This window comes from Saccoglossus kowalevskii, chromosome 19 (assembly GCF_978046115.1).
Source record: "Saccoglossus kowalevskii chromosome 19, keSacKowa6.1, whole genome shotgun sequence".
NCBI classification, from domain to species: Eukaryota; Metazoa; Hemichordata; class Enteropneusta; family Harrimaniidae; genus Saccoglossus; species Saccoglossus kowalevskii.
In genome coordinates this window covers 28,013,581-28,037,209 of record NC_140659.1, presented here as the reverse complement: position 1 = coordinate 28,037,209, position 23,629 = coordinate 28,013,581, and the positions used below count along the sequence as shown (strand labels likewise).

General features: G+C 35.7%; 2 protein-coding genes across 2 annotated transcripts in view; both read right to left on the bottom strand.

Moving 5' to 3' along the window:
* Positions 1 to 14,874, bottom strand: part of LOC102806155 (uncharacterized) — a 37,495-nt gene extending 22,621 nt beyond the window's left edge. Inside the window, exon 1 of the mRNA XM_006813982.3 lies at positions 14,678 to 14,874. Coding sequence (XP_006814045.2) covers positions 14,678 to 14,734 — 57 coding nt within the window. The 5' untranslated portion in view covers positions 14,735 to 14,874. The remainder of the gene's footprint in view (positions 1 to 14,677) is intronic.
* On the bottom strand, positions 14,821 to 21,823 carry LOC102806036 (tachykinin-like peptides receptor 86C). Its single transcript, XM_078007584.1, has 3 exons — positions 21,461 to 21,823; positions 14,930 to 15,091; positions 14,821 to 14,889 (listed from the first exon to the last, which is right to left on the bottom strand). Exons 1-3 carry the CDS (start codon positions 21,821 to 21,823, stop codon positions 14,821 to 14,823), a joined length of 594 nt encoding a protein of 197 aa, XP_077863710.1.
* Between the last annotated feature and the right edge of the window lie 1,806 nt (positions 21,824 to 23,629).

Sequence of the window (23,629 nt, the reverse complement as noted above, 5' to 3'; positions counted from 1 at the left end):
ATAAATAATGACAATACGCCTTGAATAAAAAGACAAGAAACAAAAGAAAGATAACCCCTTCTCTCTCCTCCCTATGTACCTTCCATGATTTTACATGGCAGATAGAAACCTTTAATAAATGAGTAAATTGAATCGTATTAACTTTGTTTCTACCCAGATGATCTATTATGTTCCAATAGAGTATTGCCTATCTGACTGCCTGTACATTTATGCATTAAATTGGATGAAAGTGTTTCCATATTTTCGCCATAATGCTAGCGGCTCTAAAAATAAACTAGTTTAAATCGCAGGCAATACACTGGCGATAAAAACGAACGGTGTTCCTGTATGCAAATGAGATGCGATGCGCATGCACAAATGTTAATATGAAGGAGCTGATATGGCCGACTGGCGGTCATTTTTTAACAGAACGCAGCTCCAGATGTATATATCTGACAAGCCTGAACCGATAAAGTTAAAACTTCACACGAACATCATGCCCAGACATCATATCAAAAAAAAGACAAATGTGTTTTTGTCGCCGTCAAATAAAAAATGGCTTATTAGCGGTCATCTTAGTCTCATGCATATCGGTCGATATTATGGATATCGCATCGGTAGTCACACAATATTTCTAATATACCTATAATACATTGACTAGTTCTTGTGGTAATGTTATCCTACTTTATGACATTTTATCTTCTCAGTGATGTACCTGTACTTATCATGGACGTTAAGTTTGATTGTGCTTAGAATACGGACTGCCGATCAAGCAGAACCCAAACATATGGTGTACTGGTTCTTACTGTAACTAATTCCTATACTTTACAATATTAACAAATCATATTACCTACTTCATCTAACAAGTAATAAATAACTTGCCAGACCCCCAAAAATTACTTCAAAGACTGTATCCGCTCAAGATCGAATAGTGATACTTACATACGACACCGTGAATGAATTATATTCGTTGGGTGGTAAAATATACGAAAACAAACTTTAGTTATCGTGATCTGAAGCGTGTCGAATGGAAAAATGTGCATCGATTTTCAAGTTGAAAAATTTAAATTGGACAATTTTGTTAAATATTTGTTATTGAATTGTGTGTGTGACCATGTTTTAATGAGCAGACAACACATGTACTGATATTTTTGTTATATTGAATATTTCTAATGTAAAATTTCACTACACTCCGGAAGATATTTGCGGCATTAATATACAAAGAAGAGGTTTTCGTTGGCTATCAAAATTATGTAGTAATGCCCGCGAGTATTTGCGGGTTGTCCGCGGCTATGTAAATACTCGCGTGCGTGTAATTACTTCAACTATTATGCGAGTTACTGCAATAAACTTGCAAAACATTCTAAATTTGCCAATGCGTCGTGAATGTCAACAGTCATTTGGATTCATGAATCATTTATCAATATTTTTTAATAAAAGAAAAAAACAGTCATGCGGTATATAGAGCAGATTGTATAGCCTACCATTGTACTTATTGTAATTCTCAGTATGGATTTGAAACTGATTTTATGATTTCTCATAAATATAATTTTCAAGAAAATAATCTATCAATCTTTACAGCGGAAGCACCCGATCTTGCGAGGGTGTGTTATCTGTGCGATTAAGGGTCATAAAGCCGGTCCAATCTATGAAGGTTTTAGTGTATACCTTGTAGGGCCATTCGACTTGATATTAATCAACAACACGCGCGAGCGTTCTAAGATTCGGTCTAAACTACAACCACAGCTCGAACCCCGACCAAAACGCGTACGCTTGAATGTAATTGGGTTTCAGACCTAAATTCCTCTCCGTGCTGGAATACTAGCTGTAGATAACGTGATCGATGTTTTATAGCGGAAAACCCTGCAATATAATGGCAAAATTATGTCATAACTGGCTAAAACCAGTTCAGAACTCTTGCCGTTCTAAATCTATGAAAGGAATATGTTTGTTCGATAAGGGCCGGGCATGATATTATGAGGTTATCGCCCAATATCGGCGCTTGGTGGGAACGTGTCAACGCGGGTGTCATCTGAGCCACATCACACGAGACGAAGACGAAGACTCGGCGATACGATCCCACCAAACGCCGATATTGGGTGATAACCGATTTCTCGTATGACGATGGCCAATAATATCTAAAGAGTGTCAACAGTTTTCTGAGTAAGTAACCGCCGTAAATCATCGCCGCCGAAGATTGGTGATGCTGCTGTTCGAGACGTTTGTGGCCGTATTCTCGGTTGATTTAGACTTTCACACAGTCTCTCATTTTTTGGTGTTTTTTCAGGGGAGTGTGTAAATGGCGAGACCCGTGTTACGACGAAAACCCGGTTGCCGCGAAATTTTTATTTTTATAATGCGCTTGTGTGTTATATTTTATTACTTTATAACCCCAAATTTCTAATAGAAATTTCATGAATTAGTAATTGTATTAAAATACCCCATTTATAATAAACACGCGTATGTATTTAAGTAAGCTTATGCGCTAATAATAGATCCACTAGGGTATGGCATTGGAGAATACAATAATTTATGATAAGCATTTGTACGCTAGATGGTATGATGGTGACCCAAGGCTGATCCATGCATGATATTTATTCCGAGACATACACATGCTGGTAGGAAAATTTAAACAATCGTCACAGCTACCATAAAAAAATGGCCACCATCCAACCTTCGTGATAGAATCAATATCATATGTATATCGTTGGCACCCGCACACACATACTGGAGGCTGAATGACATACAGACAACTACCAGTATTTGTCTGTTCCGATATCTAGCCGTGTGTACTAATACTATGGTGAAATTTGGTATACAGATACGCTTACTAATAACTCCAGACTTGATTAGATTTGGGTACAAATATGTACATATTAATTATGTAATTCGCATAATAATTTCATGATGTTCATCATCGCAACTGTTGGAAAAAAAAACTTGTATATATGCATTCATAGCACCTGATTTGTAAAAACGCCTCTTAATATTTACCAGCTATGTATTTACCAATGCCAGAGTATTATAAGAATTACAAGATTATGCCATGCTTTGTTTACTGTTTTCAATGACTAACAAAAACTGTCAAAGACAATGACAGGTGTGTATTTCCATGTGAGCGATGGTGATTGGTTAAGGTCATAAACAACATGCACAGATGTATATTAACATACTAGATGTGCTATGCCAGTATCATGTTTGTGAGGGTATCATCTTGTACAATGGGTTCTTCTCAGTGACATTATTACAGGCATTATTTGTGTTTGTCGCATTCCAGTCTCTCCAAAAAAATGATTTAAAATTCTTCAGCACATTAACATTTAAAGGAATTCTGGTGTTGTAGCTAAGAGTGCAGGAGAGAAAGCATCCGCACTACACTCATTTCAAAAGCCATAATACGCTTTTTATTAAGTTCTCTGTAATAGCTCTACTGAAAGCCTCTGCGGACATACCATTGTCATTCGGGGAAATTGGCGTCACCGGGCGAGGTGTCACGCAACTGCTAATGAATAGAATGAATACAATACGCATGTTATTGGATAGCTGTGTAGACAATTAAGAAATTGGAATCCACACATGCTGATTAATAACGAAATAAAGGAGATATTATATCGAACTGTGAATAGAAATGAATATTCGTCTTGTAAGCAATTGTAAGCATAAGAAATCCCTAAAAATATCACTGTGAATGACTGTAAATTTTGTGATCAAAACATGAGTTAAATAAACAGAAATGTTCTGTTTTCGAGCAAACATGTCAATCATTTTGCAAATAAATGTTCAAGCACATAAATCAGAAAGAAAATACAGTCAGTGCAAAGAACCATCTGATTTTATCGGCATATCCAAGGATGGAGATCAAGTGTTGACTTTGGAACATAACTACCAAGTTAACGTAGTGAATACATCGCCATACATAACAGAGATAGCTGCTGTAACGATGGATATAGAATGCAATCCAGTGAAAATGCAAATAGACAGTAGAGCTACATGTAACGTGTTGCCAGTGAAATATGCACAGGATAAAACAAGAATAGAGATATCCAAGCAGTATGTATAGTAAGTCATCTATAGAAGATAGGGAAGGCACAAATAATGTCAGCCTTACCAAAGAACACATTTAGGAAATCTTACAAAGATGTATTCGATGGTTTAGGGAAAATAGGTGGTAAACTTTATTTGAAAGTAGACAAGACAGTTACAGCTAGTGTCATTGGCCATGAAAGATAAGCTGAAGCAAGAACTGAAAATCTAGTTGTCATTAGGAAGGTGACTGAACCAACACTACCAGTGATAGAGGATGTTCTACCAGACCTGGCAAATGTAAAGGTATTCAGTAAAGCAGATCTAAAAGACGGTTTTGTACAGATTGTATTAGATGATGAGTCAAGTCTACTAACCACTTTCCACACCTTATGGGTATGATATTGCTATCTGCGAATGCCCTTCGGAAATACTTAATCACCAGATTAATTTGAAATGAAATTTGATCTGAATCTACAAAATCTACCGAGCTAGCAAGATAGCTGATGACATACTAGTGATAAAACTATTGAGAAGGCAAACCATGATCATGGTAGTAACATGATAAACTGTTAGATAGATGCAAGGAGGAGAACATAAAGCTAAACAAAGATAAATTTCACCTGAAGTACAAAGAGATAAACTTTATTGGACATTCCTTAACACAGGAGAGTTTGAAGCAAGATCCCATAAAAGTAGAAGCCGTACAGAAAATGGAAAAACCTATGGATGTAGCAGCAATATAAAGACTTATGGAAATGGTAAAGTTTATCAAATAATAAGAATAACACATGCAGATACAGAGTGGAACTAGACTCAAAAACAAGATGGGGCTTTTGATTAAATGAAGAAAGCAGTTTCCACAGAACCTATGCTTAAATTCTTCAATTCTAACTGAAGGTGATGCATCATCATCACCATCATCATCTAAAAGTTCAGGATTTATACTGTCAGAACTGAAGATGAGAGAATATACAGAACAATTAGAAGACATCTCAGAAGAAACCTTAAGCTTTCAATTTATATCTGCTGATACAATGCTTTTGCTACAGTTGCCACGACGACCACCAACAAGACTAGTTGAATGTACAACAAAAGAGTCACTTCTAGGAAGATATTGACCCCATCAAAGAAACCATTCATTCAAACTTAAGTTGTTTAGTCCTACAACTGTGAATCCTCAAACAGTTGTGAAGATTGTTGTACTTGGTAGGCTTGTGTATGCTATCAGATTCGAATCTTTTCATATTGTAATATGAATTGTGTTTTGATTATATCACTCTTTCATTGACTATTGATTGTTTGTCAATATAATCGATTGTTCATTGTTTCAGTACATTGTTATCGTTATATAAACCTAAACATATATGACTGAATGAACTATGTAACTACAAAAAAGAAAGCTGCAATCGAAATGTTTGAATATCATCGCATGCTCGAAATACTTATACAGACTTTTTAGAACTTATTAAACGATGTAACGTTGTTGACTTGTAAACATAGCATGGCGAGGACGTGCAATGCTATGCACCCCTGTGACGTAATGGTATGTCCTGCATAGGCACGAGAAGTCTAGTAAACAATGGCGGGGTTGTTTCTAATATGGAACATGGTCTCGTCTTTTCATTCGCTTCTTACAAATTCGCGTGACTTGACACCCGCCGTGTAGTGCACGTTCTACATTCCGTATTCAAATGTTATGGCTAAAACGCACTTCATAGAGCATACATGTAGCACGCTGCATGACAAAATCGTCAGCAATTCCAGTATATTTCAACGTACTAGCGCCTATATACATGTACTATTTTTGCACATAAATAAAACAGAAACCTTAAAAGTGGCATTGTTTTAGTTGTGAATCTTTGCAAGCCCGGCGAGTGACAGGGACGGACGAGTCGGTGACGTCACGTGTTCGATTCAAACGCTATGCTGCAATAAACTAGTACATTCCATAAGGGGATTTTCTCAATTCGTACGTGTATCAGGTTTTGCTGTTTTGATCAGCATATCACACACCCTCAGTGGCGGTGGCACCGGAAGGAGGCAGAGGGGGCGGTCCCCTTCTCGAAAAAATGTTAGGAGCGCCCCAAATCAAGCTGAAACCTTTCGTGTCAGCAAAATTTGTCCCACTAAATGCTGGAAATAGCGTTTCAGAAGGTCTAGTTTTCAACATTCAAGACCTCCCCCCCCCAAGTTTTCGTGCGGCTGCCACTTACTTCCTTTGCAAAATTTCGAGCAACAACCATCCACGCTGTCACACAGTTTCATTCAGTACCCGGATACTCATCCAGTGAATTCCAGGAGAGACCTCACGACCTACTTTCATATAGCTGTTCGTGTATTATCAAATTTGCCTAACTATAGGTTATGAAATCTAACTCTGGGCTGTTTTTAGTTTATACTATATTAAAGCGCGGTGGTCGTCGCGCAGCGCGTGTTCGAATTTCATGTAAATAAACAATGTATTTTACACGCGTTGTACACGTCGCTATGAGTCCCATATCGAACAGGACGCGGCGCAACGACTACCGCCCTTTATTAATAATGAAATACATAATTACATCTCTTGTAGAACACGTAATTATTTTCTTATATAATACGATCGAGACACATTGTGACACCATGCTTTTGATGCACTTAGACGTAGGCAAATTACATTATTATTCTTACATATAAATAAATGATATACAGACATTTATCTGTAAATCAAAGTCTGGTGTAGTACTGACCACACTAGTAGAACTACATCTGCAATATAACCTACTCGAATCATGGAGGAAAAAACAGAGTGAAGTAGAAGACAATATGCTAGGAAATGAACACAGTGGGGAATGAAAAGTTAATAAGATATCACGACAAAGCTTTCAGATAATATTTATTCTTGTTATTATGAGAGAAAACAGTGGTAATTGGATCACGTGACCCACACGACGCCTGTAGCTCTTCAACATAGTACCACGAGAGAACCGGACGTTTTCAAGTAATTATTTTATTATTGTTATTTTATCTTCATGATTAAAATATACAATACTATTATTAAATATTGCTCATGCATAAGCGACCTACATAACAAAATTTAATTTTAATTATGTAGACATGTCACATTCAGACAGGTGTGTAATTAGCCTAATTGTCAAATTCGAACATTTGATAAAACAGTTTATTTCAAATGCCTTGAAATGATTAAAGCGCGGTGGTCGTCGCGCAGCGCGTGTTCGAATTTCATGTAAATAAACAATGTACATGTATTTTACACGCGTTGTGTACGTCGCTATGAGTCCCATATCGAACATGACGCGGCACGACGACTACCGTCCTTTAACCCAAGTCATAGAATGCCTGTCTGTTTAGTAACAATACTGTGCTGTAAAAGCTATGCCAGGACTTATGTTTATAAATTTGCGTATATTGGTGCGCTTTCCAAAGTAAACATCTTAAAATACGACATTAATTATCTATATTATTATTAAAAAGAGACGACGTATCATGCAGTCATGTACTGTTTTAGCTGTAAATTTATTTACGTTTTCAACACTGGAAAAATATAAACAATATTGCATACCATAGGTTTTTGATATTTAAATCGTATTTTTATTATGTCCTGCTGGTGGTAGATCTCAACAATATCTACAGTGTGTGGCCAAAAATGTTTAAATAAAACAAGCAAAAACATAATTTCAGGGCTTCAAATTGCTCACGAACCTGCATCTATACATTAGTATTATTTGAGAATAAGCTCAACATATACAACAATTCATAGAACAGAAACCGCACAACAGGTTTGGTATAGGACACTCAAAGTTACAAATGATATATTAATGACCACTATGTTACCACGTGTGGATTTGAACAAATTATTATCATTATTAAGGTTTTGGCATTTTCGAGGAGGTTCTAGTTTATTTCTGTTGACAACAAAGTCGATCAAAATCTGGACACATTGGCGGGATGCGTATGGCGCGTATTGATCAAAGTAATTTAGGCAGTTTTGTGATCGATCTTTTAGGTTGGTGACAATACTGGATTTAGTGAAAACTGAAATAGCTCAAATTCTCATCTTTCTCCTGATGCGGTGGTCTTTCTGGTTCCACGTACTTTCGGGATCATAATTAAGACTGAAAAGGTCACGTGGTGGATATTTGGCCAATCATGTGGTTTATATCTATCACATATATCTACATACCACTAAACCACGTCTTTATACCGTATCAATATAAATAATTTGAATCCAATACATATACTTTAATTATTAAATTAATTAATTAAATATAGAAATTCCGTTAGTGTTAATAACACGGTGGCATTAATATAACCATCAATTTATAAAATAAGTAAACGTTTTTATTTCTTAATTGACATTATAAATTTCAATTCATGGAGAATGCAATTAGTCTGCACAATGTATAATTAAACATATATAATGAATAATAATAGCAATTTCCCAAATGTAGCTAAATGAAGTAAAACAAATATTGTCATTAATTTTTATTTCCGCCTGAATAACCAAATATATGAAATCGTAGAAAATGAATGATAAATGGTGATGTTATCGTGTGTACCTGCTGATTTTGTTGAATAGCAGCATACATTTTGTTGTCCTTCCTAAAAAAAACATCAATTCCCCACAGCAACGTCTTGTCTATTTCTGGTAATGTATAAATCCACACAGTAATGCGACATTACTAGTCGTGTCACTAGACTGGTCTAAGGAGAACCTTTCGATCTATGACTCTACGAATATGTGCTTGATTACCAGTTTTATGTATCGACACACATATACTACATTGTCTTATTACCTGTTGCACACATATGTATTCATGTAAGGTAGATTGCTTGCAAGCTGCTGTATCTTGTCGTACTTGTTAGTACCATATCAATTTGTGCCCTCCGAGTCGTATTTATCGATTTTAATATATCTGATTATGAAAAATTATGCCATTTCTATCTCAAGCCACACATTAATAAGAATGTCTGTGTTTTATTTGTCGAAAGCAGTAAAATAAATGTCATTCGAAAAACACGTTGAAATGTGTTACATAATGCTAAATAATAAAAAAAAATATATTCTCACTATAACGACATAATGGCGTAGAGGGAACATAAATACAGACGAATAATTTAAACTTAAATATGTTATGAATTCAATTTATTGAAATTTACAATTAGATATTGTTGACAAGAAGTGATTTACATTAACATGGGCATATTGGGAACATTTGTTATCGCATTCTTCATTGAATATCAAAACAGATAAATATGCGTGTTTTTAATTTGTTGCTGAATTATGATAATGATTTTGTTCATGACAATCCAATTAATTATAATTACAATAAAAATATACCTATGGCGTTTCAGTTAGTTAATTGTGTGTGGTTAGATATGTATGACACTTTATCGCATGACTAAAGAGCAATACTTCACAGTTGTCTCTTTTAGTGTAAAATATCACGAGTTGGTTTGGTGCAATCAAAATGTATTTTATGCGCGTTAGAACAGCACATGGGGCGGTGCCGATGTAATTGCAGCGATAAGAGAATTTCACACTGAATTACAACGATTACTTGCATGGTGAAACAACACTAACTCGTTTGCGATTAGCGGTGGTTGTTATACCCAACAAGACGAGGACAAAATGGTACAGTTACTGGAGAGCGGCGGACTGTATAACACATTTAATATGGAAATAAATTTGCTCGAACATGGCCATACTGGTAATGAAGCATTTACAAACGCACGTGCACTGTAATTTAAATTATAAAGAATGATTGCGATCAATTACTAACATAAACAAAAATGATAAAAATATAGCTAACTATAAACGAATATACATTGAATACTAGAAATATAATGAACACGAACTTCTTATTTACGCTACACCAACCACTCATGAACCACTCAGCTTGAAACCTGTACCCGCCTGCTTGTTAATGTAATACCACAAAAAAACACTAAAATATATTATTTTTGTATAATAAATAACATATACATAAAATATTTGTTCGGCACTTAACACCGGGGCGCACAATTTATAAAGAAAAATCCTATAACACAATACCTCCAAGTTTCAGTTAGCAGACATCCGACTTAGCTTAGAAGGTCTGTTTATAAAATTTGCTATCGGCATCCGTGCCATAAGAACTAAAGTATTAGACGAGTATTAACTCCATAATGTAATCCCATAATGTGTTTAATTGATCTCTTTCACGTACAAAACGCAATGTAAACCATACCACCTTACATATGCTGTCAGCGTAATCAAGAGTCTACAGGGCGTGTTATATGGACTAACGTGAACGACTGTAAAACTTAGTTGTTGTTTTAGTTTATCAGACCCTCGACTTGCATGTTTGTTCGTACTGTAATGTGTCATAGAATTACATTAAAAAAAAAAGAAAAAAATATTTTGAGATAGATATATATCATGTCAGCCAATATTGACGCATTGAAAAGTTTGACAGGTAATACAGTCCACGTACGGTTCGCCATACGTGTAATTAATGGGCGTGTGCCGAATATACATTACGAATTTAAAACAGATCACATTTCCCATCCTTTAATTCAGCAACATTAATAACGAATTACTATGTCGTTCTTTTTTCCCAGTCCGTTTATTTATTTTTTTCATAATATGGAATCAACGTTCTAAATAAAGCAGTCAACGATATATTGAGGTTTCATAAAAGTTATATTATTGTATTTTGTAGGAATTATGTTTATTTCAGCAATATACAGGAAATTAATTAAAATTAACTTTAATTGTAGCGGCAGGACGATGAGAAGTAGTTAAATGTGGTCAATACTACATTCAATTGAATTTATGTGCTAACACAACGCTGCAATCAATTGAAGCTTTACATGAGTGTCATGTTGTAGAATATATGAAAGTGCGTTTTTCTTCTTTAGACAAAGCCATGTTTTAAAAGCGCAATTTAGCTATCAGGCTTAATAATCGTGATAATTTTGCGACTCAAAAAAATGTTTCAATCACAACAAAATGTTTTACGATAACATGACAAAGTAAGTATGTATAAACCACTACTAATTTTGTGATAAGATACTTTTAGGAAATCGCTGTGCATACCAGTATTGGTTATTACCTAAATAATACGGAGCTACCGGCTTAGATTTATTTAAAATATTGAGTACAATTTTAATCTGAAAGTGACCAACATGTACTCCAGGAAATTTACCGAATATATTTGATGACGTAGTTGATTACTCAATAAATACCTACTACCATGCTAAATATCACATAAAACTGAATAGAATGTTTATATATTTCGTAAAATGTAATAAGAAAACGATGTGACCATAAATGTTATATTATAACCGTCGTTCTGAATGGACGGGAGCGTGTTTTTAATTGTTCAAGTCGTGGGCGAATAGACGATACACCACGGTTTCCCGTGTTCAAATGTAAATTTCAAACGTCAGTAGTACACAAAAGGGTTGAATCTTCCTGTCAACAAAAATCGGCCAAAAATAAGATTTTGCGCTTCAAACGTAGCGGACATAAATGCAACCCTCAGGTTTTATAAGTTCAAAATAGAGGTATAAGAATTCGGACGTATAGCTTCAATTGGCGTCAGTATTTTGTGGAATTTATGTCAATTGAGAGGATTTTACCTTCACGTAGGTTACTCACATAAAGAAACTACGTGAATAAATTTCGCAACGCTGGAATATGGATGCCAATTTGTGCCACCACTCGATGTATTATACTCGATCCAGGGCCCATTTTATTTTACCACAGTTGCATGTAGTACGTTTCAGACGCTGTATGCACATTTGAACACTGTTTTTGACGCTTTAAAGTTATTTGTGCACCTCAAAATTGCCCTTAAAGTTAAGTTGGTATGACATAATAAGAATAACCACGCCCAGAGGTGAGTATTTTTATTAATTAAACCGTATACACACTAGTTATCGCCTATATCTCATAGTACAGTAGTATTCTGGTGGATATCACAGTGAACAGTCCATTGTTATCAGCCAAATGCGATACCTTAGTGCAAAACGGCAGCGAGTCTACACGCGTCAACGTTCACTAATTTTCTTAGTGGACAAAATACACAGGCAAAAATGAAAACTAAATAATTATAATTGAATAATTGCATGTAATTGTTTCCATTGTTATCAATTGAATATAATAATTGTACCCATGCAGCAAAACTCTAATTTTAAAATATCAATTTAGTAAATGAATAAGATTTACTTAAATAGACCAATGTCAATGTCAAAGTATTCCGAACCTGACAGCGTTTCAATACATGGTATACAAAAATTCAAATATAAATATTGTATTTAATTATATTGCGCTATTTGAAGTTTTAAAAATGACTAAAAGCGAATGCCAAAACAATTAACTGTAGTAAAAGCAAAACAAAATCGTGTACGCTTTGTTGAACAAAACTATGTTTTCAAATGAGCGTCTGTCAATTCTTTAATATTAGTACAGTTTTTGACAGGGATCCCAGATATAGACTTGCTATATCATATCGTTAACTGTGCTTCGGGTAAAAAAGAGCGTTAGGAGATATAAAACCGAGCCATAGTGGCATGTGTATTTGGTAAAACCATTGTGGAAATATGAATATTTGATCATGAACACTTTATATACTATCAATACCATTTCAAAGACAATTCTGATACGTTGCTACAGCCAATAAACCTAATTAAAGTCAGGCGTGATATTTTTAGTTAAACGGCCTTAGTTGCTAGACTCATGTATTTTCGACAAGTGTACATTCGGTGTTCTACTGAATGGATAAAAATAAACATTAATATATTCCACCCAAAATACTATAAAAGAATAATATAGATTGTTTTTGATTTGTATTTCAGATTCGAGACATCATCCGCTTGTGATAAAATACATATCTTCGATAACAGGTGCAAACATTCTCTCCTTTGCTTAGCAAGATTTAGCAAGGCTGTACATAAATAATAAAAAAGAAACATGGAAAAAAAGAAATGACGGTATCTCCATATTATGCACTATATTTAACTTTTAACAAAATGATAATAGATTTAAATTTGGAACTGTTACAGCCATTTTAATTATGAGCGTTAGCAAATTTCTTACTGAGTGAATGGTTATGCAAATTGGCAATTATCTCAGCTTCTTTTTAGTGCACATCCCAGAACTTTAAAAAATAGTTCCTAGACGCTTTGATTTATCGTTTTGAAATTTTCACAAATGATTGGCAATGTGTTTATCTTCAAAACGCCGTTGGGGCATTGTTTTTGGTTGAACAGTGTTACAACAATCGTACAGACAACTAGCATGGGTGTTAATTTATGCATAAACTTGAAGTAGTGAAATTTGAGCTGCTGCCCTGCAAAATTGACAACTGGTAGACCGTTTTCAAGACGGCACTTTCTTCATAGTGAACAGATGTACCCATAAACCAATTTTGACAGGAAACAGAAGCATGGTTTAGAAGCTATTTTTTAAATCACTTTTGACCAAAAAAGCACATTTTTGTGCATATTTCAAACTACAGTGTCCATAAAAAAAATACTAACAAAATTTTTAAATTCATACAATAAGCTTTCCAAAAATGTGTGGTTTTGTGGACAAGGGAGGTCATTTTGGTTTCCTAATTAACTAATTAAAATACCTGTCAGGTAAACTGCATCTCTACCTTAAATACGAACATTAATAACGAACAGAGATTAACCACCCAACGGAAATAAAGCCTGAGAGATACTGCAAAGTACAGTAACTATAGGATTTAGTTTCGATTTATTTAATGACGTCCAATATGATGGAGTGTATACATGCTAAATAAAAAGCACTTAAAGCGGGAGGGTCGTCACCTGCGCACGCGCGGGAACTGAGCCCCAAGCGACGATAACAATACACGCTAAAAACGCAAAGGTTCATTGGTAGACAGTTGTTTATAAACAATGACACGCTATGGCCATCTGACGCATGCGCAGGTGACGACTCCCCCGCTTAAACCCTGGAACATACCAGATACATATTAACGGATGTCTACCATCTTGGAGAAATTCACTGGGTCCAAAATTCTAAGCTGGAATTCCAAAGCATTAAAATGCAAACAGTTTGGTCATTACTAAATCGTTTTGAACTGTAAGTTAAGCCTTTTATCTGTCGTGTAACTAGGAATTCATTGCAATTTGTTTTCTTGTTTCTAATCCATCAACTCAACTATTTCTTCAGCATGGGTGATGTAAATGTACAGTAAAGCTAAGTAGGAAAGCAACATTAAACACTGATGGATATATTTGACCCACACCTACAAACTAACCCACATATTCATTAAGACTCTGTGAGAGACCACATCACAAGACGTGATTGGAATTAAAATATCACTATCATCAAACGTCCACCACATTATGTGAAGCATGATCAAAGTAATGAATTGAATCGGTGAGAAAGCGGTATGACTACAGCTGGACGTGTCAATGAAATTACAATAGTATCCCATTATATTCTATCATCGTGTCAACTAATCCGTCAACTAATCCGTCAGAGGACAATGGACGCGAAAGCGAATGAAACATTTTAAATGTCTCTTCGGCTAAGACAACATATAGCCAAAGCAAGGCTGGGCGCGGGAAACTAAGCTCATTGCGCATGACGATTTAACAATAATACATTATCATATTATTTTATGAACAATAATTGAATGAAAAATGAACTCACTCTCTTTTTTGTTTTCCTCTGAGAATCCTTTTGGTCTTTATAGAGATTGCCAGGCATAGTCGATCCCCATACAACCAATACTACCCTTCCATACAAACCGGAAATTATTACAAACGGAAAGACAAACGTTATGATAAATACAGCTATTTCGTAGTGTGTGGGGTCGATGTGGAGTTTTTCCCATGCCTCGAAACACCATGTCGTATCTTGATCTGAATAAAGAGGGTGGATCTCTGTCAGAGTTTCCGTTACTGCTAGTAATGGTGTATTCAGTAATGCTGCTATGATCCAAATCGTGATGATAACAACCCTGTTGCGCGACTTCCCAGTTTTCACTTTGAGTGGGTTAATGACAGCAGTGTATCTATCCACGCATATGGCAACCAAAGTGAAAATACTGACCATCACAGTCACCTGTGATTAAAACAAAACGTAACTTTGGTTAACAGATATAAAGTTACACATGACAAGCACATATTTCTGATAATTATGTAAATTTTGTATATTTCAACGTTTTTCAAGGCATCCTTATGTTGCTAATTGGCTATTATATATAATAAATGCATTTATGTTGCAATGTATACATTGAACGCAAACAGTATGGAGTCCACGGCCAATTAATAACGTCAGTGAATGTCCCTATATAACCACAGGTTCTGTAGGTCGAGTCTTTCGAATAGTTGCAAATAGTTTAGGTAAGACGGGGAATACAGATGTGATATACTGTAAAACATGTTGAAAAAGCGGCATGCAATTTTAGTGAAGTGTGGTAAAATGACGTAATAGCGAAATGTTGATTTCGCGAATCTCTCTTGTCATTGTTGTTTTCTTTGTTTGACGGCCATTTTGAATTGATAGTAAAGTCATTAGCGACATCTTGAATTAACTAGCGAATCAGTTCTCTCGCTAAATTCGCGAAAAAGACATGTTTTACAGTAGATAATGTATACATATATATATCAAGAGTGATACTACAATATCAAATTTATTAAACTATTATTATTATTTTATTTGTTCCAAGCCTCGAACAACCATGGGAAGATATTGGCGTATTTTGTGATACTCCGCAATAATGACAATTCTGTTTGCATGGACCAAACAGATTGCAAAGATTGTTATTACACAGTATGAATATATAGATATATACAGTATGACGTATTACACTGCTTTATCGCACTGAACAGCCATGTGCGACATACAGACACATAATACGCATTTAATGAAACAGTTTTGGTTGCATTATCTGGTTTGATAAATACTCCATAGATTGTAAGCTTTTTTAATAAGACCAGTCTCGTATGACGTATGTGACTACTATTTACGATAACAAAGCTGTAATGTTTAACGCAGTGGAACATAAAACTTAATTAACTTATAATGAAAGACGCGCAATTGATTAGTTTTATTTATGATTTACTTTTAAATTTAAGTCCCCAGCAGATATTCGGGAAAAGGGATAATAAATACGAAAAATTAATAAGCTTGATAAATATACAGGTTATTTGTTGGTCCATATTTATGTTATTGCAAAGTTGCATGCAATTATTTCTCGGTTATATACATGAATTGTATTTTCGCAACTGAATCTCGCCGAGGCCTTGAATAAACTGATATTTGTCTGATATATTTTAGTTGGCTGAAACAGCTGTCATGTTCATAATATTTGGTCTTGTCTTATTCTGAAACAAGTGTGTATACTTTATTCTTGTTCAATTATTGGTTTATTATTTTTACATTTTAGCAAATCAGCCTGACATTCATCAGTCTTGGAGTTAATTTTAATTAGCGTCTATTGTGATTTTTGTCATGACAACTTTTGAATTTTCTTATTGCACTTCACAAATTCATATGCAAGTTTTTATTTTCCTGGAGGCACCAACTTATTTTTATGATTGGTGCCTTAATTATCATCATGCAATATATATATATATGTTGTGTACTTCAAATGATTATTAAAACATACGTATTGTTGTTTACTGTATACGTGTTTTTTTTTCTAATATGACCTTCAGATGGTGTTTGAGCTAGCGATCGAATCTAACCACTTGATCGGCGAGCTTAGGGCAATGATCACTGCTTTAATGTTTCAATCACAGACAAAGTAACAGGAATAGGACCCAAAAGCTGACGTTATAAATTTTCATTGCATTCTTTAATTACCGTACTTCGTTAACAGCGACGCCGATTAAATGTGTCGCCCGCCAAATTAAGCGTGCTAGTTTTGCCCAATGTAGTTTTCTGGCAGTAATTGCACCGACAAAACACTTTACGTTAGATGCAATATGTTTCCTCACACGGCTCAGCATTTAATTAGCTTTCCAACTATATTTGTTAAACACATAAATATGTCTATAAATATACTGTTGTAAGCATTTGCAAGGCTATTTATCCTTGAATGTCGAGACCTGGAAACTACGTAATTCATCAATGGCTTGCAGATATCGGTGATTAACATATAATATACGCCTAGACATTTAACAGAGGTGTAAGCAATTGTAATTGGAGTTGATGCGTTGGAAGCCAAGACGATGTATGTAGTTACTTGAGTTTGCATTATTTGGGTCCATTTACCCGGCATATCTATAGTGTAATATGTATATGCCAGGCAAGTTAAAGACCTTACACCACTACGTTCCTTTCCTTTAGTCAATTTGTGATAAGTTTTCCGGTCTGCAATTGCGGCAATTGAAATTCCTATACGTTTTATTGGATCAGACTGTCTTTTCTTGATTAAACCATATATTATACTTGTATTGTACTTTATGTTACATGATTATTGTATGCTTATATTACATGGTCGGTAGAATAGCGCGATGCAGTGCAAGCCGGGTAATGTTGCCTGGCATTTTGCTGGTTATTATTCAAAACAATATGTTATTCGTAACTTTGTAGGATACCCCCTCACTCAAACCTTGCACGGCAGCGCACATACAATTTATTTATTAGATTTCCTTGATTACTTCACATTATTTTTAACGTGGTCATTTGGGGGATAAATGATAATGTCTTTGTAGATAGAAGAATGATTTAATTGTCTGATAGGTTTCCCATGTGAGACTATTTTCATCTTTAATTATCTAAAGGATTTATAAGATAATGGTATGGAATTTACATAACTATGTACGACTGTATACAAAGAAGATCACACACGAACAGAGAACTCTCACATAGCGTCACAGCACGCAGTTCACTGTTCCAATCGTTCCTTACAAACGGCAAGTAATTGGTAATTTGTCTGGACCGGAATTCGGGCTCTGGACTCAAGCGACAAAGTGACGTCATTTGAAAACTTTAAAATTCGTTCTGCGCAAACGTGCACTGCAATAACGTCACGTTCAGTCGTTATACTTGAGATGACTCTAGTATTACTAACTATTTTTGAAGAAAGTGATAACAAAAATAACAAGCAATGCATGGCACAGTCCCCGTTAGTTATCAAATTTAAGAGATACAGTTTTGTTAATAGTACTATAGTTGGAACATAAACATGTCAGAGATATGATTTCATAAGCTGATGCTTTATTATGGTGATTTTAAACATTAAAATGGTTGACATTCAGACATCTTGTTTCTGACCATCAAACGAGTATTGTCCATATTGAGATATATTGCTGGAACAGCAATAATTGAAACAAAATAACCACAATTCGGTCATTTTGAAAAACATCTGCATATGTCTGACATGATGTATAATGAATATATCGGTATAAAATCTGAGTAGAGATATGGCACGAGAACCACATTCATTAAAACAAAATGGCCGCCAGTCGGCCATTTTGAATCTGATCTGAAAACAAAATGACTTGCGTCGGAGATCCATAATGTCTTATGTGCACCAAGTTTGAACAAAATCCATCTATAAATAGCCGGGAAATGCTTGATTATGATGATTTTCGGTACAGAAATGGCTACCATTCGACAATCTTGAATCAGATCATGAAACAAGTTGATGTGCATAGGTACACTATTATGTATGATGTATGTGTGAAGTTTGAATGTAATCGGTCCAGGCACGTCTAAGATATAACCCGGAAGCAAGCACGCAAGGACACACGGATGCACAGGGGTCAATTCATAAGTAGGAAATTGTGTTTATTCTCTGCAATGGGAACCCCTGTTCTTTGAAATGCGAAGCTGACATCACTCGGAATCCTTACTAGTTACTGGCATCTCGTGGCTTGTTTTGCCATAAAACTAAAAGCGGGAACCAGCAAAATCACGCAGTGAACGATTTGAGTGGTTCGAATGCGTAAATGGAAATGCGCCTGCTTATCACCTTTTGTTTAACCGGTAAGTGTCCGAATAACTCATTGGTGAACTATGTTATACAACGAATTTGATGAGTTTTGTCATTTTCTATAGTCGAGATGTATAGTTACGAGCACTAGTTGGAGTGCGTTTACAACTGTAAATTCCATAGTTTTGTCAGCATTTGTAAACGCGTGAGACTAAAGGCCGAGTGTGTTTACGAGATTTGTATCACGAGGAAAACGATAAAATTGAAAGATTCGGCAATCAGTTGCTTTGACCGTATGTTAATTTAAAATACAAAAGATGTGTTGTACGCTTTGTCATTTGCTCATGAATAATTCAATACAATACAATAATTCAACATGTGACATAGGCATAACCTTTCTAATACCCATTTTTTAAGAAAACCTCCAGCTGAAATCCAATAACACAGTCGCTAGATGCTCTACCTGCTGTGGTTGATGTTGTGTGTTCGAACCTCTTACTTGGCCAACTTGGAAAAAAGGAAGAATCTTAACTCTTCGTCAACTCAGGATGGACTGCGATCTAAGCCGCGTACTTCTAGACAATTTGCAAGGGTTTGATCTCACACAACTAATATTACTTGTCTGTGATCCGATTTACAACATCGATTTACAGCATATGTCGTAGTTACGTAACATGACTCAGGTGCTACCGCTACATGTCATTGGTCTTCTAAACAAAATACGTTACGTAACACACGCGTACGCTGTGGCAATCTACAATCCGCAATAGGGCTGCAGAAAAATAACACCCAAAACTTTCCAAATGCGCAGTATTACTACGTCAAAGTACTCGGTTCAAGCGGACGTTGTCGGTCCCATGGGCCTCGTACGTTTGCTGAAATCTATACCCAAAATAAACTGTTAACTACCGTTAGCATCATTGCAGCCGTCTTTTAACTATCAGTTATCTGTTGCAAATGAATACAACTGTTGCAATTACGCCAGTTTCAATTAGCATACAGACAAAGAGATATGTGTAGACGAGCAGCACAGTGAGTCACATGCACAATATTGTTATAAGCAAAGAAACTATTATGTACGATCGGAGAGAACACTAATCAGTTCCTTCAAAAGTATGCTATAAATGTAAGTTTGTCTCGCGATTGTGTGATCATCTTGTAATTCTCGTGAGATCTTCTTCGCATATTATACACTTGCACACCCTTAGTAGTATAGAACCTTAACATTGTTAAGCAAACATCTCCAAAGTTACGCATAATATTACACAAGTGCACCAATAGTCATACAAATAATAAATGTACATGTAATATTAGATACTAATTTTATATAATATTTTTCTTTATATTTGTTTTATAAGTAATATGTAATTTAATCAGACAAAGGACGGTGCAAAACTTGAAATTAAAACTGAAATTACCAAAATGCTTCTGAACAGGGTAACTTTGAAAAAAACCCGCATATTAATTAAATTTATTTGTTTACGTGACGCTTCTTCGAAATAAATACCCGATAACACGTAATAGTTCGTAGACTTCGTGTAACGCTTCACCAAAATTCGTGATCTCATGTAATGTTTATTTACACGCGGATTGGACTTTAATTTTTACTACATGGTTTTGACATTTTAGCAGCTAGCATCCCGTCGAAATTTGCGTGTGTACTATATTATACGGACACTGAAGCTGATTATGACCGCGGGACTTGATGGACGGTACCTATTGACGTACTCACAGAGGAAATTTACAACAACCTTCTGTTATCTGCCACATGTGGTATTTATTGACGGGTAACCTAAATGATGTATTTGAAATATGCGTGCATCTTTCAATGAATCATCTGTATGTTACGTGTGTACAATAAAACAGAATTGCTGCTAGATGTATTGTTTGTATTTACAAAGGTCATAGGCTTGTTTTTCTCTTGAAATAGAGCCTACTGAAATACTATGTCCAATTGCTGTTCAGTTACACAAAATGCCATATATACTCATCTAGGAGGCGTGTGATTGAAACAAGTCACTCAAGCTGCCCCCAGAGTAAAGACATTATGTGTTGGCATTTTGAGTTTACTGGTTGTGTATGTTTGTGTAATGGTCGTCTCAGGCTTACCCCTAGGATCACTATGCGTTGTTTTGATCCCCGGGACTCGAGCAATGATACGCTGAGCTGTGTTGTGATGTTGAGGAAGCTGTACCCTGAGATATGGTGTGTTGTTGCAATCACAATTGACTTACACCCCGAAGCAGTGATTTACATCTGGAAGCACTGATTCACACCACGAATCACGGATTTACACCACGAATCACTGATTTACACCCCGAAGCACTGCCACTTTGTCATAAAACATGTATGCAATAACTAAATTGGAGCGCTCTTTTTGTATCTAGTTATGTCTGTTAGCTATTAGATTGGCATTCAATTGCTGAGATGGAACTGGTACGATGTTCCGCATTACGTTGTTCTCATTGAAGCCTACCATGGGTGTCTATTTCGTCAACACACTCATTCTAGTAATTTACGAGTGAAATGTACGTGCTTTATCTCACCTGTTGCGTGAAATGAACTATTGTACACATGACGTCCCCGAAAATCCAATCCTGTAGAACGACTTCAATGAACGTGAACGGTGAACAGAACAGCGTCAGGGCAATGTCGGCAATAGCAAGGTTAATCAGAAAGACGTTAATGCCATGTTTCAACCGATAGCCGTTCAGGACGTATACCACTATCGCATTACCGGTGAGTGACATCAAGATTACAAGACTGTAGAAAATGGACAGGGCAATCTGACCGGCGTATGATAACATCTCGGCGTCAGTTGTCAAGTTCATCGCAGCTGAACAGTTATGTATAAATTGCCTTCTTTCTAATGTTTGCAACTGACTGATGTTACAATCAGACACATGCATGGCGATTACAGGCACAGGTACTGACTAAAAGCGTCACGGTGTGTCCGATAACAAACGTATATGTTATCTCGGGTATTGTACACGACTGATTTATTACGCGAGTATTTGTAATGAATTCCCATCATGCTTAGCCGGTTTATCACTGCCAAAATTAACAAGAACTCATCCATATGTATAACATAATTACACATTAGTCTTGAATATTACAAATTATATATACAATTCCTTTTTTCTTTTTTTCTTTTTTTTTGCAAATTACCTACCTATTCTACTTAAGTTCATCTTTTTTCGGTTGTCAATATCATAGCAAGTGCTGTCGTCTGTTTCAATACCGCCCTCTGGTGGTCCATATAACGAAATTCAGGCAACGCATTTTCATGAACGCAGATTATTGGCATCGAACCAAAATAAGTGGTACAGAAGGCACAACTGCGCAGAAAGTAATCGCAATGTGTTTATTTGTGTCGACAGCATTATTTTCATTCAAATGAATAGAGATAATAATAATGAATAGAGATTGCGTCTGTGAACGTGCATTTGCAATCCCTAGTTGAATGAAAAAGTCACGTTACTATTATAACAACAAAACACATAACTTCAAGTGAATCGAACCTAAATGTGAATTATGCGGTAAGTTAAGCTTGTATATAAACCCACTTAGTGCTTGTAGACCAATCATAATACTCAATTACACTGCTTTATATACATTAGACGCGCAATTTCCGAATATGAATCGTTTTCTTAAGTCGAATCATCTTGTTCTCATAAATAATCCAAGACTGTTATACCGTACATGTCCTAAAGGCTTTGTTCTCATACATTTACCGAGAATGTTATTAAAACCACGTGATCATAATACACTGACCAAGTTTTACAGCGGAAACCACAAAAGTTGCATTTTGAACTTTTGAGCTAAAACCTAGACACGATGCCTATTTTAGTTGCTCGTTATTTTGCATTTAGGGGTACCTGCAGAAATGTATAATGCGAATTGTGAAAGAAGAGCGAGGTCAACGCTTATGTACACGTGTATCACAACTACGTATTGCAGTAGGACGTTTATAGCTGTCGCATACGACTTATTTACCACTTCCGTGTCACTGAGAATGTTCTAGAACCGTACTGTGTCTGGGTGGAATATTCTATATTTTTTAGAAAATGGTTGAATAGGTAATAGAACACTGTAGGAGGCAATAGAAGGTAATGGAACATTCTAGAAATTGGTAGTAAGTTCAAGACTCATTATGTATGCTGATGCAATGGTCTATTTATAGACAGTGCGGGTATATATAGGGGAGTTGTTCAGCACTGAGATCAGATCGGAGATTTCGTTGAATTGTATTGGAGTTTAAGTATCTAGTTATTGGAGTAGTGGAGTTTTACCGCGTTATTGTACTTGATGTTTGCAGAGTATAATAATACCAGTACCAGTTGAAACCTCATCTGTTGGCTCCGTATTCGTATTTTATCATCGCCGCCAGGGAAGTCTTTCTGTTACTGTTGCCATTTTGGTATTTGAACCATCACACCTGTACTATACCAATTACGGTAATATTACGTTGCGTGTGACAATAGCTTATTCCGTTTGAAAAAAAGGAGCGGGTCTCGTTCCCGTTACGAATTCTGTGTAGAACACAACGCAACATTTAATAAAATATAAAAACGGTTTTGGTTGGTGGATAAAATAAAGCCCTCGTTCTTGGGCTCTGTAGTCTAGATATTTTAGCCCGGGTCGGAGTCCTTGTACTCGCGCTTTATTTCATACTATACCTATTTACCATTTCTTCAACTATCTAAATGATTTCA